This window comes from Typopeltis vanoorti, chromosome 13, assembly GCF_054136105.1.
Source record: "Typopeltis vanoorti isolate ZY-2024b chromosome 13, IOZ_Tvanoo_1.0, whole genome shotgun sequence".
Taxonomy (NCBI): Eukaryota; Metazoa; Arthropoda; class Arachnida; order Uropygi; family Thelyphonidae; genus Typopeltis; species Typopeltis vanoorti.
In genome coordinates this window covers 121,635,520-121,653,028 of record NC_143561.1, presented here as the reverse complement: position 1 = coordinate 121,653,028, position 17,509 = coordinate 121,635,520, and the positions used below count along the sequence as shown (strand labels likewise).

Sequence of the window (17,509 nt, the reverse complement as noted above, 5' to 3'; positions counted from 1 at the left end):
ATTGCCAGATGAGAAGCTGACAACTTAACCAGAATTAATAGGGTTGAATAACAGATTGAGTTAGATAGGTGATTGACTGATATCTGATATGTAACAGAGGGTTGTGTATGGGAGATTTGTACCCAGAAAGAGGATGATTCACTAGTAGTGTGCTGCATGGTTTTGTTTTGAGGCCCTTTATTGTTTATCTTGTATGTTAATTATATTGGACAATGTCTGAACTTAGAATCAGCTCTTTGAAGGTGATGCCAAGTTGGAAAGAACTATGAGGAGTAGCGTATATTTTGTGGCTCCACAAGAGGTTCTAAATAAAATGTGTGAGTGGAGCTATCGGTTCAGTGTTGCAGAATATAAGATCTTGAAATTTTGTCGACCAGAATGGAATGTAGGGTGTACAACTAATGGAGAAGTTTTTGTCCTCAGAGTTTAAGGAATCACTGCTGAAACTATAATGATATTACAAGCAATTATGAGAATGATGAAGTAAACCCTAAACATGTAGAAGCAAGGTGGTTATGGTTTTCTTATATAACATCTTGTGACTGGTATGTACAGATGTGGTCACCTGTTTTCAGCAGGATGAAGATATCTTTAAAAGATTTATGAAGATTCCCTATAGCTGTGTCTCTGGAATGATATATATGAAGACAAATTTTGGGAATTTCATTTGCTGAGCCTTGTGTGTAGAAGGAGAGGGGTTATATTGAGATGTGTAATAGTGAAGATGTAGGGGAAATTTTTTAGAGTAGAGGTAGGAGAAGAGGCCATCCCTGATAAGAGGCCATCCCTGGAAGTTATGAAAGGAAACTGTGAGCAAGAGGGTGAGGAGTGGTTTCTTTGCATGGAGGGTGATGGAACCATGGAATACATTGCCTGATGGAGTGGTGAGAGCGAGAACGGTCAATGAGTTTAAGGAGTGGTAGAATAAATTTAGTTTAATCCTTTATCCAAGTGTGAGCAAACAAAGTTTGCGCCTGAAAGTATCTTCAGGACTGGGGTAAGGTGGTGCAACACCAGGGAAACTCCTTGCAAAGGTGAAGCAAGCTACCAACACTCCTATCTCAGTATCTCCCATAATGCAAAACACATCTCCTTGCAGATATGTCTAATGTTATGCATTAAGGGAAGGGCCACTACCCAGACTAGTTTCGACCTTTATTGAGGTCTCTTCAGTTGGGAGCCAGGCCCAAGTGGAGATACCAGCCAGAAGCATTAGCAAGGTCATCTCTACCTATAGGAGTTGCCAAATGGTGTGCCACCTTTTTAATAAATTACTCTGGATTTAGAGAAAGATGTTGAAAGTTTATTTTTCACTTGGTTAGAATATGATAAATTTAGTTTAATCCTTTATCCAAGTGTGAGCGTGTTGCACCACCTTACCCCAGTCCTGAAGATACTTTCAGGCGCAAACTTTGTTTGCTCACACTTGGATAAAGGATTAAACTAAATTTATTATATTCTAACCAAGTGAAAAATAAACTTTCAACATCTTTCTCTAAATCCAGAGTAATTTATTAAAAAGGTGGCACACCATTTGGCAACTCCTATAGGTAGAGATGACCTTGCTAATGCTTCTGGCTGGTATCTCCACTTGGGCCTGGCTCCCACTGAAGAGACCTCAATAAAGGTCAAAACCTTTATTGAGGTTTTGTAGTGTAGTGGCCCTTCCCTTAATGCATAGCATTAGACATATCTGCAAGGAGATGTGTTTTGCATTATGGGAGATACTGAGATAGGAGTGTTGGTAGCTTGCTCCACCTTTGCAAGGAGTCGCCCTGGTGTTGCACCACCTTACTCCAGTCCTGAAGATACTTTCAGACGCAAACTTTGTGTGCTCACACTTGGATAAAGGATTAAACTAAATTTATTATATTCTAACCAAGTGAAAAATAAACTTTTAAGGAGTGGTATGATAGACTTTGTAATAATAATAATAATTATTATATACAGAGCATGTGAGCAAGGTAGTGAGGAGCAGGTTCCTTGGATGAAGAATAGTTTTAGAGTAGAATGGATTGCTTGAGGCACCCAAGGTCATTTGACACACTAATCCATTGATGTGCTGGTTAAGTGAGGGTTCATTCATTTGAAGGTCGAATATTTTTTTGAGATCACTGCATTAGTATTCAGAAATATTCATGACATGTTGTAAAAATAAAAATTGTATAATGGTAAGGGACAATGTATATTCATGTTATAAGATTAATGCTATATAAAAACTAACACTATTATTGTTATTGTGTAGGTGATAAAGGCAATAGAGGAATAGCTGGATTTCCAGGTACTCCAGGTTCTCCAGGTATTGATGGTTTACAAGGTATAATTGGAGAGAAAGGTGACAGGGGTCTGGTAGGTATTGCAGGTGTTAGCGGATTTCCTGGTAGTCCAGGTCCAAAAGGAGAATCAGGTTTACCAGGATTGCCTGGACTCAAAGGTGAACCAGGAGAAGCAGCATCCAAAGGTGAAAAAGGAGAACCTGGTTTTCCAGGACCAAGAGGCCCAGCTGGACTACCAGGATCACCAGGTAATTGTTTTTTGTCTATGTATAATAAAATATTAATATATGGCATCTCCCTGGAGTCCAAGGACTCATCATGGATAGATGCTTGCTACATTTAGCTATCTCACGAGTGTATTTTTATCCATTAATTTTTGTGAGAAGAAACAGAAAAATCTCTTGGGTAGAAAAAATTGTTCTATTAGTATGGTATTGTTTATTTCTCAGATTACCATCAATAAATCATCTTATTAGACTTAGGTCCAGTCAAATCTTGTTCATATTTAATAGAATGAAAACACCAATGAAAGAATTAAACATAGGTATGTTCTAGTATTTCATCTCTGTCACAGGGGACATCATCTGGAAAAGACATGCATGCACAAAGTGAAAGATTAACATCTTTTACTTTATTCCCAAATCTCACATTATTCCACCATATTTATTAAGATTTGGTTGTTGTTGTTTTTAAAAAGTTGCCCTTGAATCCATTAAAAAAATTTCACTGTAGCAAATACAAATGCAACAGGCTATTTTGGAATTAGCAGTATTCCAGTCTAACATCTTCGACATATTTTTTGTGCGAGGTAACTCTTATTATAATTCTCATGCTGTATTCATGTATACATTCATCTCTGTCACAGAGCCTGCAACAGTGTTGAAATACTGGAACAATTAAAACTGGTCTGTGATTCTGTGAATAATACTAATATCCCCATTCATAGTGAAGAATTTATGGAGACAAAAATACACGTGTTGGAATAAGCCACCATAGCGCAATTAGAAAAATAGCAGGACATTGCACCCTTCAATTGGAAAAGACCTGTATTCGATTCTTGTCATGATGAGGGGAATCCTTATATGGGCTGTTTCAGTTGAAGGTGAGTTAGCTGATCTCATACGGTGGTAGCAGTAGTTTTTTTTTTTTTTTTAAGTTTTTTTTTTTTTCCACTAGAGGTCAGGCTACAGTAATAATTAACAAAGCATTTAGATTCGTCTTACTTTTGTGTCTGTCCTGTACATATTATGTTTTCCTGATGATGACCTCAATACGGAGATCGAAATGTTGAATATTATTTTCTTAATTATAAGTAAAATAATTTTTCCAACATGTGTGTTTTTGTGTCCATAAATTCTTCACTATGAATGCTGACCGCCGTGTTACCTTAAAAGAAAGAATAATATCCCTGTGGTAGCATTTGATGGATCAAGGTTAAATTGTGAGTAGTTGGTAAAATTGGTGATTTTATCTGTTTTATTGTGTTTTTTCCTTAGAAATTTAGTACTTTCTAATCCTTTCTTTTAGGGTTACACGGTGATCAGCATTCATTTTAAAAATTTTATGGAATTTACAACCATGTTAAAAAACTTTTTTATTATCCCAACATTTCGATCTTCACATCAAGATCATCATCTGGAGCTTACATAAGTATACAGAACAAGCTGAGTTACATCATTAACTGTAAGCTAGAGTAACAATGATTTGATCACATGTTATTCTACTGGCGTGACCTCTGCTGAATAAAATTAAAAAAAAAAAAATTAAAAAATAAAATAAAATAAATAAATACATAAAAAATTTTTTTTTAAAAATAAAACTTTTTTTTTTCTTTTTTTTTACATCAAGCTAAATTCTATTTTTACAATGACAGGAATAAACATTCTTTTAGATGGTTTTCTTTCAGAAACAATTGGTGTCCTATTTTTAGTATTACAATTCCTATTTTTGATTTACAATACTGGATTTTCTACAGTCCTGTTAATAGTTGTTCTTGGTGAGGAAGGTTGAATATATGCCTTCCATATGTTTGAGATTTTTAAACCATCATTGTTGTTCAGATTGGGGTGGTTGCTGATAATCTCGCAGGCTTCCTTGAATTTCCGTTCATACCATGTTCTAGTGTGATGTAGATAGCTGGTGGTTTTCCAGTCAATTCTGTGTAAGGTATTCAGGGCATGATCAGAAAGGCCAGCTTCACCATAATTATTATATTTAATGTGTCGTTTATGTTCTTTTTGTCTAATAGGAATAGTGCGTCCTGTTTCTCCTATATATAGTATGTTGGAAGTACAGTAAATCCAGTATACTCCAGGGTGAGCTAGTGGAGGGAGTGGGTCTTTGGATGAGTTGAGTAAGTTTTTTAATTTTGCAGGAGGTTTAAAGGTGGCTTCGAGGTTGCACTTTTGTAGTACTCTGTTTATTTTGTCTGATATTCCTTTAATGTAGGAAATGGTTATAGTTTTACTGTAGTCTGGTTTGTCTTTGTTTTTTATTGTGGTTTTGTAGAGAATTCTGTTTATAGTATTTTGGCTGTATCCGTTTTTTTGTAGGTTATTACTGATAATTTTAAACTCGTCTTTCAGTGTCTGTTCACTGAAACAAATCGTCTGAGCTCTGTTTTTTAGCGTGTTGATGACACCTAGTTTTTGTGTTGGGTGGTGGTAGGAGTTTATGTGTATATATTGTCCCTTATGTGTCGGTTTTCGGTAAATAGTGAAGGAAAGATTGCCCGAGGGAAGACGTGTGACAAGTGTATCTAGAAACGGAAGTGTGTTGTGTTTTTCAATTTCAATTGTGAACTGTATGCGTTTGTGTTGTTTGTTTAGGTGGCTAAGGAATGTGTCTAATGTCTGGCGGCCATGGGACCAGATCGCAAAAACATCGTCAACGTATCTAAGCCAGACTTTGGGTTTTAGAGGGGAGGAATCTAGGGCAAGTTGCTCAAAATGTTCCAAGTAAAAGTTAGCAATAGAGGGGGGGGGGATAATGGCGAGCCCATGGCTGTGCCTTCTTTTTGTAAGTAGAAGGCGTTTTGCCATACAAAATAACCCGACCATAATACATGTGCAAAAAGCACCGTGATATCTGGAGGGAATTTGTTTTGCAGGAGAAGGATTGTGTCATTGATTAGGGCATTGGTAAAGAGGACAGAGACATAAAACTGACTAATAAATCATCTTTTTCTAATGTAATGTCTCTGATGATGTTTATGAAATGTTGTGTGTTTTTGATATAGGAGGGGGAATGACCTACCAACTCCTTGAGTGTTGCCGCTAATAAGACAGGATAGGTGTTGCTACAGACCAAGGAGCACAGAGGGTGGGGATCAGGAGATGAGACAGTTGAGCGTGGCAAGTGAAGAAGAATGATTGTTATGGGAGATTTTATTTACAGCAGTATAAATTGGGGAGAGGAAGATGCATGTAGCAATAAGGGAATGGAATTTTTAGAATTCTTGAGGGACAAATGTCTTAGGCAACATCTAACAGAGGGAACAAGAGTTTCAAGAGTTTTGGATTTGGTTATAGCATCAGTTGGAGAGAGTGGCCATATGGTTTTCACTTGGAAAATGAATAGACATGCAGGAGTATCAAAGAGAAGGGAATGTATGTGGAATTATAAAGGAGGTGATTATAATAGTCTTAGACGTCAACTTGGGGAAGTTTCATGGAGGGAGGAATTGAAAGGCCGGGATATCATTATGCTTGGGAAATTGTGAAGGAATATTTGTTAGCACAATAGTAAGCTGTATTCCACGAGTGAAGAAGAAGATGACACAATTTGGAGTAAAATGGATGACAAACAATATTAAACAGGAACTGCATGCGAAAAAGAGGCTATGGAATAGATATAAGGAGACAGGTGAAGAGAAGATGCATGAAGAATATAAGACACAGGCCAGGAGAGTGACTAGTATGGTGAGGAAGGCAAAACTGGAATATGAGAAAAGATTAGTCCTTAGATCCAAGGAAAATCCTAGGGAATTTTTTAGCTATATGGCCAGTAGGAGGAGAAATGACTGTGGAAGAATAACATTGTGGGATAAAAATGGGAATAGAGTGACTGATGCAGAGGACATAGTGGAATTGTTCAATGAACACTTAATTGGAGTGTTTCTTCCTGGAGGAGTCGATTTGAATACCAGAGGGATAGGGCAGGTTTGAGGTTTAGAGGAGAGTGTATTCCACATACTGAATACTCTGGATGTTAGTAAAGCTGTGGGACTGGATGGTATTTCACCATGAGTTTGAGAGAATGTGCCAAGGAACTGACAGTGCCTTTGACCTTGCTTTTCAATGAAAGTCTGACTTTGGGAAAGGTGCCCATGGAATGGAAGAAAGGTAAGATAGTGCCATTGCCTAAGGGCAGTAGCAGGCTGGATGTGTCTCATTATAGGCCAGTTTGTGTGTCATCAGTAGTTAGTAAGATCTTGGAGAAAGTAGTGAGGGAACGTATACAGCATTACCCTCATCTGCCCAATGCTGTATACGCTGTATACCTGTGAGAGTAAACATGGAATTGTGAAGTGGCACTCTTGTTTTAGCAATATGCTAGCCTTTTATGATAAAGTTTCAAAAGCATTAGATGAGGGAAAGGCATATACTGCCATTTTCCTAGACTTAGCAAAGGCATTTGACAGGGTGCCATGATAAGCTGATATTCAAGTTGCAGCACATGGGTCTGGATGTCAGGTTGGTCAACTGGATTCAGGATTGGCTGTCCGATATGTATCAGAGAGTTGTGTATGGTGGAGCAATATCAAAGAGGCAGAAGGTTACAAGTGGGGTTCCTCAGGGCTCAGTACTGGGACCTATATTGTTTAACCTTTATATCAATGACATTGCCTGTGGATTGCAAGGGGATATTCAGTTGTTTGTGGATGATGGAAAGCTGGGAAGGGTTATTAGTAATGGTGCAGATGTGGTAGCCATGCAAGAGGATTTGAATAAGCTAGATAAATGGGAATATGATTAATGATGGCAGTTTAATGCAGCGAAATGTAAGGTCTTGAGGTTTGGGACACGTCAATGGGATGCTGCATACTCTATGGGAAAAGTTAAACTTAAGAAAGCAGGGGAGACAAAAGATCTGGGGGTTAATGATATATAGAAACCTGAAATTTAGGGACATATTGCAAAGATAGTGAAGATGACACAGAGGATTGCTGCAATAACGAGAAGGACACTGACCTGCAGAGATAAAGTGGTTATCATTCCGTTGTATAAGAGGTTGATCAGACCACACTTAGACTATTGTTCTCAGATCTGGTTCCCAGGATTTAAAGAGGATAAATTCCATCCCTGGAAGTTACGAAAGGAAACTGTGAGAAAGAGGGTGAGGAGTGGTTTCTTTGCATGAGGGTGTTTGAATCATGGAATGCATTGCCTGATGGAGCTGTGAGAGTGAGAACGGTCAATGAGTTTAAGGAGTGGGATGATAGACTTTGTGTTTCCTAAGAGGGACTTCCCTCAATGAGTCTTGATAGACTTGTGTTTCTTAGAAAGGACCTCCCACGATGAGTCTTTCGATTCCATGGAGGCTTGAATAATAATAACATGTGGTTTGAATGTGGTTATGAATTGTTAATATTTATAAAATAAATTAGGAATAATGTTCAACACCTAAGCTTGTCTATCAGAAAGAATAACTCTACTGAATTCAGTGGTATGTGGGGGTGTGACAAAGTTAATAGAAATTGTTCAACTAATGGGTAGCCATTTTGCTAAAAGCAAGCTATCAACCTGGTCTATGCAACATTCAGCTCACTGGTACCACTTCACTGGATGATGAAACTCAAGGGTATGAGGAGATACTAGAGCTCTTGCACAAAATGAATAAGAATTCTACAATAGTGATGTTCCATCAGTCACTATTTCAGAATTCAGCATGGATGCCAAAAGAGTGTTCAGCTCAAGTATCTATTTCTTTGACCAGGCTATATAATTTGAGTCTCAGAAAAGGGAAGATTTCACAGGAGTGGTAAAAATGTATGGTAATTCCATTGCACAAAGGTGGTGCAAAGACTGATGTATCCAATTACTGGCTTACCAGTATCTCAGGAATGGTGGTGAAGATTTTGGAAAAGTTGGTTCCTACATACCTGCACTCACTCCTTTCTCCAATTCAACCTGTACACAAACATATCCACAATGTTTTCCCATGTATACATATTGCACTCACAGCACTGTATACCATTCTCAAAAAATCCATGCCGTTCACTTTATTTGTATTTCATGTAACCTATGCAATGCAACAATCTTTCTTTCAAGCCTTTTTTTTTTTCCTTTCTCCAATTCAACATCTACACATACATATCCACAGTGTTTTCCCATGTATACATATTGTACTCACAGGACTGTACCATTCTCAAAAAATCCATGCCATTCACTTTATTTGTATTTTGTGTAACCTATGCAATGCAACAATCTTCCTTTCAAGCCTTTTTTTTTCCCAGATCACTAACAAGAAACAAAGAATTTAAAATAATCCCACCTAAAAATTTAACTGGAGATTGCATTCCAACCATTAATATCAGACAGCAACATTTAAACTTACACCATATCATCACACAATTAATTTAAAATTAACTTACCTTGTTGCTGCCCATACAGTTTCCATCATTATACACTTGCCACCTGGTGGCAAGTCACGTTTATGCAGTGGTATCTAGTGGTCATTTCTTCAGGAGCACTCTTAGTTTGTTCTCTTAATATCCATCTATAGTCTTACATATCAAGCTTACCTGATATTAATAAGGTGCACGTGATTTTTTATATATCCTGGTCATTTGATCATGTCTGGCATAGAGGCCTACTAACAGAACTGTTATGATATGGTCTGCCTTCTACTCTTTATGGTTTATCACTAGTTTTCTCTGTGATCATTCACTTCATATCATGGTGGATGGCTTGCTTGCTCACTTTCTTCATATAAGTGATTATCTCTCTCAGTCTCTCTCTCTCTCTCTTTCTCTGACCTCAGTGACAGATTTAAAGAATGTAATTACAAAGTCTTATGAATAGGAGGAGGGAGAAGATATGATTGAGTCATATAAGTTTGTCAGGGGTTGTTACCAGGTTGACATGGAAGAAATTTTTTATAGAATAGGAGAATAACTGATAATTATTTTGTTTTTCTGAGTAGGATTTAAAAAAAGGATGTTTTTATCATTATTATTATTATTCCTGACACCTCCAAGGAGTCCGAAGACTCATCGCGGGAGGACACCTATAACTGTCTCAACTGATACAACTGTCTCAACCACTACACCGAACCTCTACTACGAATCATCTCCATCAACGCCATCTACCACCCACCTCCACCACCACAACTGGTATTCTATGTCTGTAAATTGCGTGTGTTCTGAAGGGCCGATTTGTCTGTATGCAGTCTCGGGATGAAAAACCCGAGTTTCCGGGAGAAAAAACTCTGCTGCCTCCGTATGAGATCGGCTAACTCACCTTCGATTGAAATCATCCAGATAAAGACTCCTCCCGTCGTGACGAGAATCGAACTTAGGCCTATTCCATTTGAAGGGCGTAATGTAACGTCGTTCTTCCAATTGTGCTTTTTAGCTAATATTTTCTCTTTTTTATCATTAAAATATAATTTATAGTTGAGTTTAATTAACATTCATATTTCCTTGAAAAAGAAAAGGTTATGAACACTTTTTTTTTTTTACGTATTCTTTATTAAAGCACCATTTAGGTAAATTTTATATTGGGGGAATGAGGATAGAGACTTTTCTCAATTGCTCACCTTTCATGAAATTCACTTAATGAGATGTTTTTCTGATCCTCTTTAATTACAAATGATGCTTATACTGTAGACTTTTTTGAGGCTACATTCAGGAATTTCCTTGTCCAGGAAATTCCTGAACTTTCTGAATAAAAATTTTTCTGCCTAACTCAAAAGCCATTCGGCCTTGTCACCTTCAAAGTACTCTCTTCCACTTTGTATACACCACTGCCAGTGTTTCTTCCATCCTTTAAAGCATTTCTTGAATGCTTCTTTTGGGATACCTCGCAGTCTGCTAGCAATTTCTTTATCGAGTCAATTGACTCAAAATGTTGACCTTTCAATGTCAATTTCAATTTGGGGAATAAAAAAAAAAGTTTGCTAGTGGGGTGAGGTGACTAAGCAGGCTGTGGAATGACCATTGTTTCATGTTTTGCCAAAAATTCACAGATTAGTAATGATGTGTGTATGTGTGTGTAGGCATATTATCATGATGTAGCATCGATCAGTTTTTCCTTGAGCTGTTTTTCCAAATGCTTTTTTTAACATTTCAAATGTCTCTGTGAATGATTTTTCCAATCTGATACAAAACTTCTCACAAATTCATTGACGATGATAATTGATCATTATAAACACATACAAAAAATCATCATATACACCAAACGCATGCTGACAAAAATAGACAGAGTATGCGATAGCTAAGCAAAATATCACATTGTTGTTTTTGCTAGACTATTTCCCAATGTTGCCAATAGATTGCAGCATATGAAGTACGCAGCTAGTAGCACTTGTTGCCGTAATAATTCAAACATTTGGGAATTTCCAAGACAAACCTTGCATATTAGATAATCCAATTCCTGGCTCTGCACACCAAACATGGTGCTTTTTACCCACCACTTCAGCCTACGAATAAACAAGTAATAGTCTCGCAATGGTTGACATACAGTATATTGTCTGCCCCCTAAAAACATTCACAAACATCCATGATTTTTGTGGGTTTCAATCCCACAGTAGATTGGAGGGCAGTGATGCTATTCACATGCAAGCTAACTAACTTAAGTTAGTTTCTATTATTATAGAATCTCTTTTGTCGATTAGAAATTATGGCTTTATAAACAGAAGAATCTAGAGTTATTTATGATTATAAAGTAGATTTTAATTTTAGTGATCCTCTGATATTAAATTAGCATGTTAACAAATTTAATCTCTTTTGTTTAGGGTTAGATGGAATACCTGGTCAGAAGGGAGATCCAGGAGTTCCTGGACGTGGGTTGCCTGGGCCTTCAGGACCTCCTGGTGAACGAGGACCAGAAGGATTACCTGGAGCTCCTGGACTTGGTGGTCCTAAAGGTTCACCAGGTGTGCCTGGTTTTCCTGGAATGAAAGGAGAAAGAGTACGTATATCAGACAAGTTTCTGTTTTTGCAATTTTTAAAATGGATTATGAGGTTTTAAAAATGTTTTACATATTGCTACATATATGAAAAAAAAAAAAAAAATTAACAGCCTACCCACTGCAGGGTGAAGGCCTCTCCCATTGCAGAAGGTTTTGGGTCTACTACTCCCATGGACTCAGCCCATATTGGGAGAGTGTCACAAACATCCATGCCTATGCGGGATGCGAACCTACAGCCTCTTTGCTGGAGAGCGGATACGGTAACCACTCAGCCAACCAGGCCGGCACACACACACACACACACACACACACGCACACACATTTATATATATATATATTGTCCCCTCGAGCTGGTATTTTTTACTATCATAAAACATGCCAATTTCCAAGAATAGTATTCCAAATTTAAATAATTTAGACATGAACTATTATTATGATTATTGTTATCATATCAACCACCATGGAGTCAGCAGATTTATCGTGGAAGGTTCATTCAAATCTTTAACACTCCCAGAATTCTCAATACATCTGATAATGTATTCTGCTCATCCATAATTCCTCTTGTAAAAAATCTGCTCCTCACACATTTCTTCACCACACCACATGTTGTCTCTCATCTTTCATTCTTCTCTTCTTCTTTTTTTTTTTTTTTTATAATTCCTTCTGTATTAAATTAAACTTGCCAAAAAATTATATTCTTATTTTTTATTTTTTATTTTTTCTGGCGAAGTTGATAAGTTAATGGGATAAAATGGGACTAACAAGTGGTCACTTACGCTTGGATACGCCGACAGTTCGTCGGCATGAAACGTTACCGATCGTAGTTTTCGATCGTAGTTTCACTTACTGGCTGATAAACAATAAGGGATTTTTATCCCATTAAATTATATTCTTGTTTATACCTTTTTCTAAATGTTAGCAAATATAGTTTGTACATGAAATATCTTCACAACTATGTTGGAAGTTTTTTCACTTGGTTAGACTATAATAAATATAGTTTAATTTTATTCAAGTGTAAGAAAACAAAGTTTGTGCCTGAAGTATCTTCAGGACTGGGGAAACTCCTGGTACAAGTTGCCCCAGTCCTGAAGATACTTCAGGTGCAAACTTTGTTTGCTTACACTTGGATAAAGGATAAAACTAAATATATAATTTATTGTCTAACCAAGTGAAAAAACTTCCAACATCTTTCTCTATTCCAGAGTAATTTAACAATAAGGAAGTAATAAAGTAATTTAATAATAATTTAATAATTGAGGGCATTAGAGTCACCGTGGCAGGGAATTTGAGCTGTATACTGAAGAAAGTGCTTATTAATTGGTGAATAGTCCATTTTTTCTACTTTTTTGTAGTCTAAGTTGTTTTCTGGAATATGAGTGTCCGTCAGTGTTGTTTTTTGAAGTTAGTTGTTGTCGCGATATTGTGTATTTTGGTTACCGAGAAGACGGGGTCGGAATCGAATGCATAACAGTGGAAGGCAAGACAAAGGATAAGTTTTCATTATTTAGTTATTTCATTTTATTTATTTATATCTAGTGTACTTAAATGTTCTGTTTGAAATTGTTTGTACTTTTTTTTATAGTAATACTCCCTGATACTTATTTAGTTTATTTTTTGACACTATTTTAAATAATGGCTGCAGCAACAGTTAAATTACAAATGGCGTATTGCCAAGTCCTCCCCCCCCCCCATTTAAGGACTCCATTTTGCGCGATATCATACAGGATTTTGTAGCATGCGGAACTTGCAGAATGTATGCGTCCCAGCGATTGTATATGTGGCAGGAGAAAGAAGTTGGGAAATATATGCGCAAAGTGCAGGCAATGGGAGGAACTTGGTGATTTAGAAATGACCACCTCGTTGAGTCAGAGATGGGAGATTCTCCATGTAGAGAGAGATGACTGGTATGATAGAGGGCTAGAGAAGTATGAATAAAATAATGAGTAGATAGTATGGAAAGGTTGAATGATTCTGAAGTTTTAGGAGATAGTCTCAATTGGGAGGATGAATAGCAAACAAGAGTGACTGACTTACAGAGAGAGATAGATGAGTTGAAAGAGCAGGTGGAATGTCTGGGGAATGAGATGAGAAGTGTGAAAGATGAAATTAAGTGAATGGAAGAGACAAATGCAAAGCAAATCAGGGGAGGGGTGAGAGAGAGTTATGGGAATGAGAGAAGAGGAGAGAATAGGAACAATAGTAGAGGAGAGGGAATGAGAGAGAGTTATGGGATATAGAAGAGAAGAGAATGGGAACAGTAGAAGATAGGGAATGAGAGAGAGTTCTATGAATGATAGGGAATGAGAGAGAGTTCTATGAATGATAGGGAATGAGAGAGAGTTCTATGAATGATAGAAGAGGTGAGAATAGGATAAGTGAAAGAGAGGGAATGAGTCTCAGATATAGGAATGATAGAAGAGGAACGAATGGAAACAGCAGAAGAGAGGGAATGAGAGGAATGCAAGGGAGCACAGGGACTAGGGATAGAGTGATGTCAGAAAGGCAGGTAAGTAGGAGAGCACAGAGAGAAACTGTTACAAGAGAGAGAGAGTGAGAGATGCATGTGAGCAATCGAGGAATATGGTGGTAAGAGGTGTAATGTATGGGGAATCAATGATCCGTGGTGTTCAAGATAGGATGCGTGAGGAGTGTTTGCCAGGAGAAATAATAGAAAGTGTGGCTTTGGCAATTAAGAGAGGTGAAAGAGTGGATGAGATGATTGTGATGGTGGGAACCAATGACTTGAGTGGTGGTGTAAATAGGGCAATGAGAAATATGAGATTCTTGCATGAGATTGTACGAAAGAAGACACAGAGAGGAAAGATTGTGTGTGTTGCCTAGGTATGATAATGTCGAGCTGAGCAGAAGAGCAGTGATATTGAATGGCATAATAGCGAGAATGTGTCAAAAGAGACGATTCGAATATGTGGATGCTTGGAGTGCATTTGAGAGCAGAGAGGAATTGCATGCGAAAGACCACTTGAATTTGAATGAGGAAGGATGTAGGCATCTGGAGAGATTGTTGTCCTGAATGAGTCAGTGTGGCACAGTGTGGACGGTAGCAGGGGTGGCCTCTTATGGCAATGGGTACTTCGGAGAAGGAGGAAGACATCAGGTAACGCTGAGTCCAGTGGAGTCTAGAGGGGATAATGCTAGGTATACAAACCATAGCATTTTTATGCTTTATACCAATGCCAGGAGTATTCGGAATAAGGGACAAAAATTATTGGCCCTTATTCCGAAAGGAAAGCGTCGTGGTGGAGTACTGCTTATGATAAACGATGACCTATGTCCTCTAAGAGTGGAGACTTTGAAAGGCTGTGACACTAATGATTTTGAAAGCATATGGTGTGAGGTGGAGGTGGGCAAGACAGGATATTTCGTGGGGTGTTGCTACAGACCAAGGAACACAGAGTGTGGGGACCAGTAGTTGTTGAGACAGTTGAGCGGCAAGTGCGAGAAGACTTTGGAAGGCTGTGACACTAATGATTTGGAAGGCTGTGACACCATCCAAGAACTGCACAGAAATATTCCCCCAATCACAAAACGAGACCCTCCACTTGGACCACAATCAAAACAGACATTATGGTTCCCAACCATAAAAGAAGCAGAACGTCTCTCTGCAATACATCAAATCAAACCAAACAAAGGCCCAGGCATTGATGGTATCAGACCTAAAGATATAAAGCAAGCAACTAGTTTAAGTCCTATCCTACAAAAAGTAATAAATAAAATATTTAAAACAGGACAGATACCAAGTATGCTAAAGACCACCATAATCACACCCATATACAAACATAGAAAAAGAAATTTAATCAACAATTACAGACCCATAGCAACATTACCAATTATCAATCAAATTATGGAGCAGATCATACTGAAGAAACTCACAGCATACACTGAGATCTTTCATATTATCCCCAAAACACAATATGGTTTTCAGAAAAATAAAGGAACAACATCTCTCTTAGAAGACTTTACAGATGTAATTAATACCGCCTTAGACAAAAACATAATTGCCATGGTAGTCTTTATTGATCTAACTAAAGCATTTGATACACTTACACATCAAACCTTGTTAGAAAAGCTGAGGCATATTGGAATAGACGGGCCTTTTCACAGGTGGTTTACAAACTACCTTCAAAATAGAAAGCATATCACACGTATCGGGTCAAACTGAAGCAGAGAGCTACCAGTAACCTGTGGAGTACCACAGGGAGCTGTACTCTCCCCAACTCTATTCAACATTTACACGCACGATATTAATCAGCTACCACTCAAAGGTAAGATTATTCCAATACGCAGACGATACAGCAATAATATCCATCCATAATGACGCAAGCATAGCCCAAACAAATATGCAACATGACATAAATTTGATCGTAGACTGGCTCACGAAAAACTCCATACAACTAAACTCAGAAAAGACAAAATTAATGATATTCAGAAATCCACTGACTCGACCAGTTGGTAACAAATATATAACCATCCAACATCCACTTTCCAACATAAAAAACACACAGAACAGCAAAACCACTACAATCACTCAGGTTGAAACTATACGATACCTTGGAATTTACTTCGATGCAGATATGAATTGGAATAGCCACATAAACCATCCACACAACAAACTCCAAACAATAAGTGGCAAACTCTACAGGTTAAAAGACATAGTTCCCATACGCCTAAAAACACTAATATACAAAGCACTAGGCAAAATATACTAAGATACGCTATAACAATGTATGCTCTCTGTGCACCCTACAAATTAAATAGATTAGTGTCGCTACAATACAAAATGATAAAACTGACCTTTTGGGAACAAAGAGAAAATAACAACCTTATATACATTGCAATGTCAGAACACAAAATACTGACAGCAAAACATTTATGTCACTATGCAGCTTTGCTAAAACATTATTTCGATGCCAACTACAGGACAGTCAGAAATACATACCGTATAACAAGACCTCAGACTACTAATTATATCACATATAAATACAATAATCACTACGGAAAGGCAACGCGAAACGTCTACATCCCAGACATGATAAACAAATTACCTTTTAAATACAGAAACTTTACAAACTACAATAGCCTGAAAAGAGCTCTAAGGACATACTATGAACAAGAAACATGCACCCAAAATACCATACAAACTTAATGAAACACAATATATTTGTTCAGGCTTCCAGTTCAGCGACGCATCAATACATTCCAAGTTATTGTGTGCGTGCGTGCACAATTTCTCAATCATAGATTTCGTAGCTTCCCAACACAGCAAAAAAAAAAAAAACAATAAATAATAACCAACGGGTGTCATCCTCAGATAAGCTTACATATAAGCTTCGAGGATGAAAGCAGAGAAATTAGTTCTCATCCAAGATGTATCATATGTAACCAAGTGCATGTAATGTATGTATCACATGTAAACCAAAGTATGTAATGTATGTATTATATGTAAACAAATGTATGTAACGTAAATCTTCTTCTTCTTCTTCTGCAGCTTCTCCCACTTAAGTGGGGTCACTGTTTGTTATGAGTCTCCTCCACACCTTCCTGTCTTGGGCTGTCACCACATCCAAGTTCTTCATCTTCAAGTCCTCTTCTACCAGCTCCTTCCATCTCTTCTTTGGCCGCCCACGCTTCCGCCTTCCTTGCACATCCATCTGCATGACCCTTCTTCCCACATATTCGTCCTCCCTCCTCATCACATGACCAAACCATCTCAACCTTGCCTCCTGTATTTTCGCTCCTAAGTTCGTAACTTTCACTGTTCCCCTGACATAGTCATTTCTCAGATGATCCTTTCTGGTAACACCGCACATCCACCTAAGCATTCTCATCTCTGCTACTTCCATCCTGCTAATGTTATTTTTCCTCAGGGCCACAGTTTCTATAGCATATGTCATAGCTGGCCTCACTACTGTCCTATAAATTTTGCCTTTCAGATTGATCGGCACCCTCTTATCGCATAACACTCCAGCCATCTCCCTCCAGTTCCTCCAACCTGCTTGTATCCTGCATCCCACTTCCTTCTCACTGCCTCCATCTTCTTCCACTGTCGAACCTAAGTATCTAAAGTCTCTCTCCTTCCT

General features: G+C 37.8%; 1 protein-coding gene across 1 annotated transcript in view; it reads left to right on the top strand.

Annotated features, from left to right (window-relative positions):
- Col4a1 (Collagen type IV alpha 1) overlaps nucleotides 1-17,509 on the top strand; it is a 903,940-nt gene that overhangs the window by 688,486 nt on the left and 197,945 nt on the right. Inside the window, exons 28-29 of the mRNA XM_090402880.1 lie at nucleotides 2,246-2,524; nucleotides 11,235-11,410. Coding sequence (XP_090259006.1) covers nucleotides 2,246-2,524; nucleotides 11,235-11,410 — 455 coding nt within the window. The remainder of the gene's footprint in view (nucleotides 1-2,245; nucleotides 2,525-11,234; nucleotides 11,411-17,509) is intronic.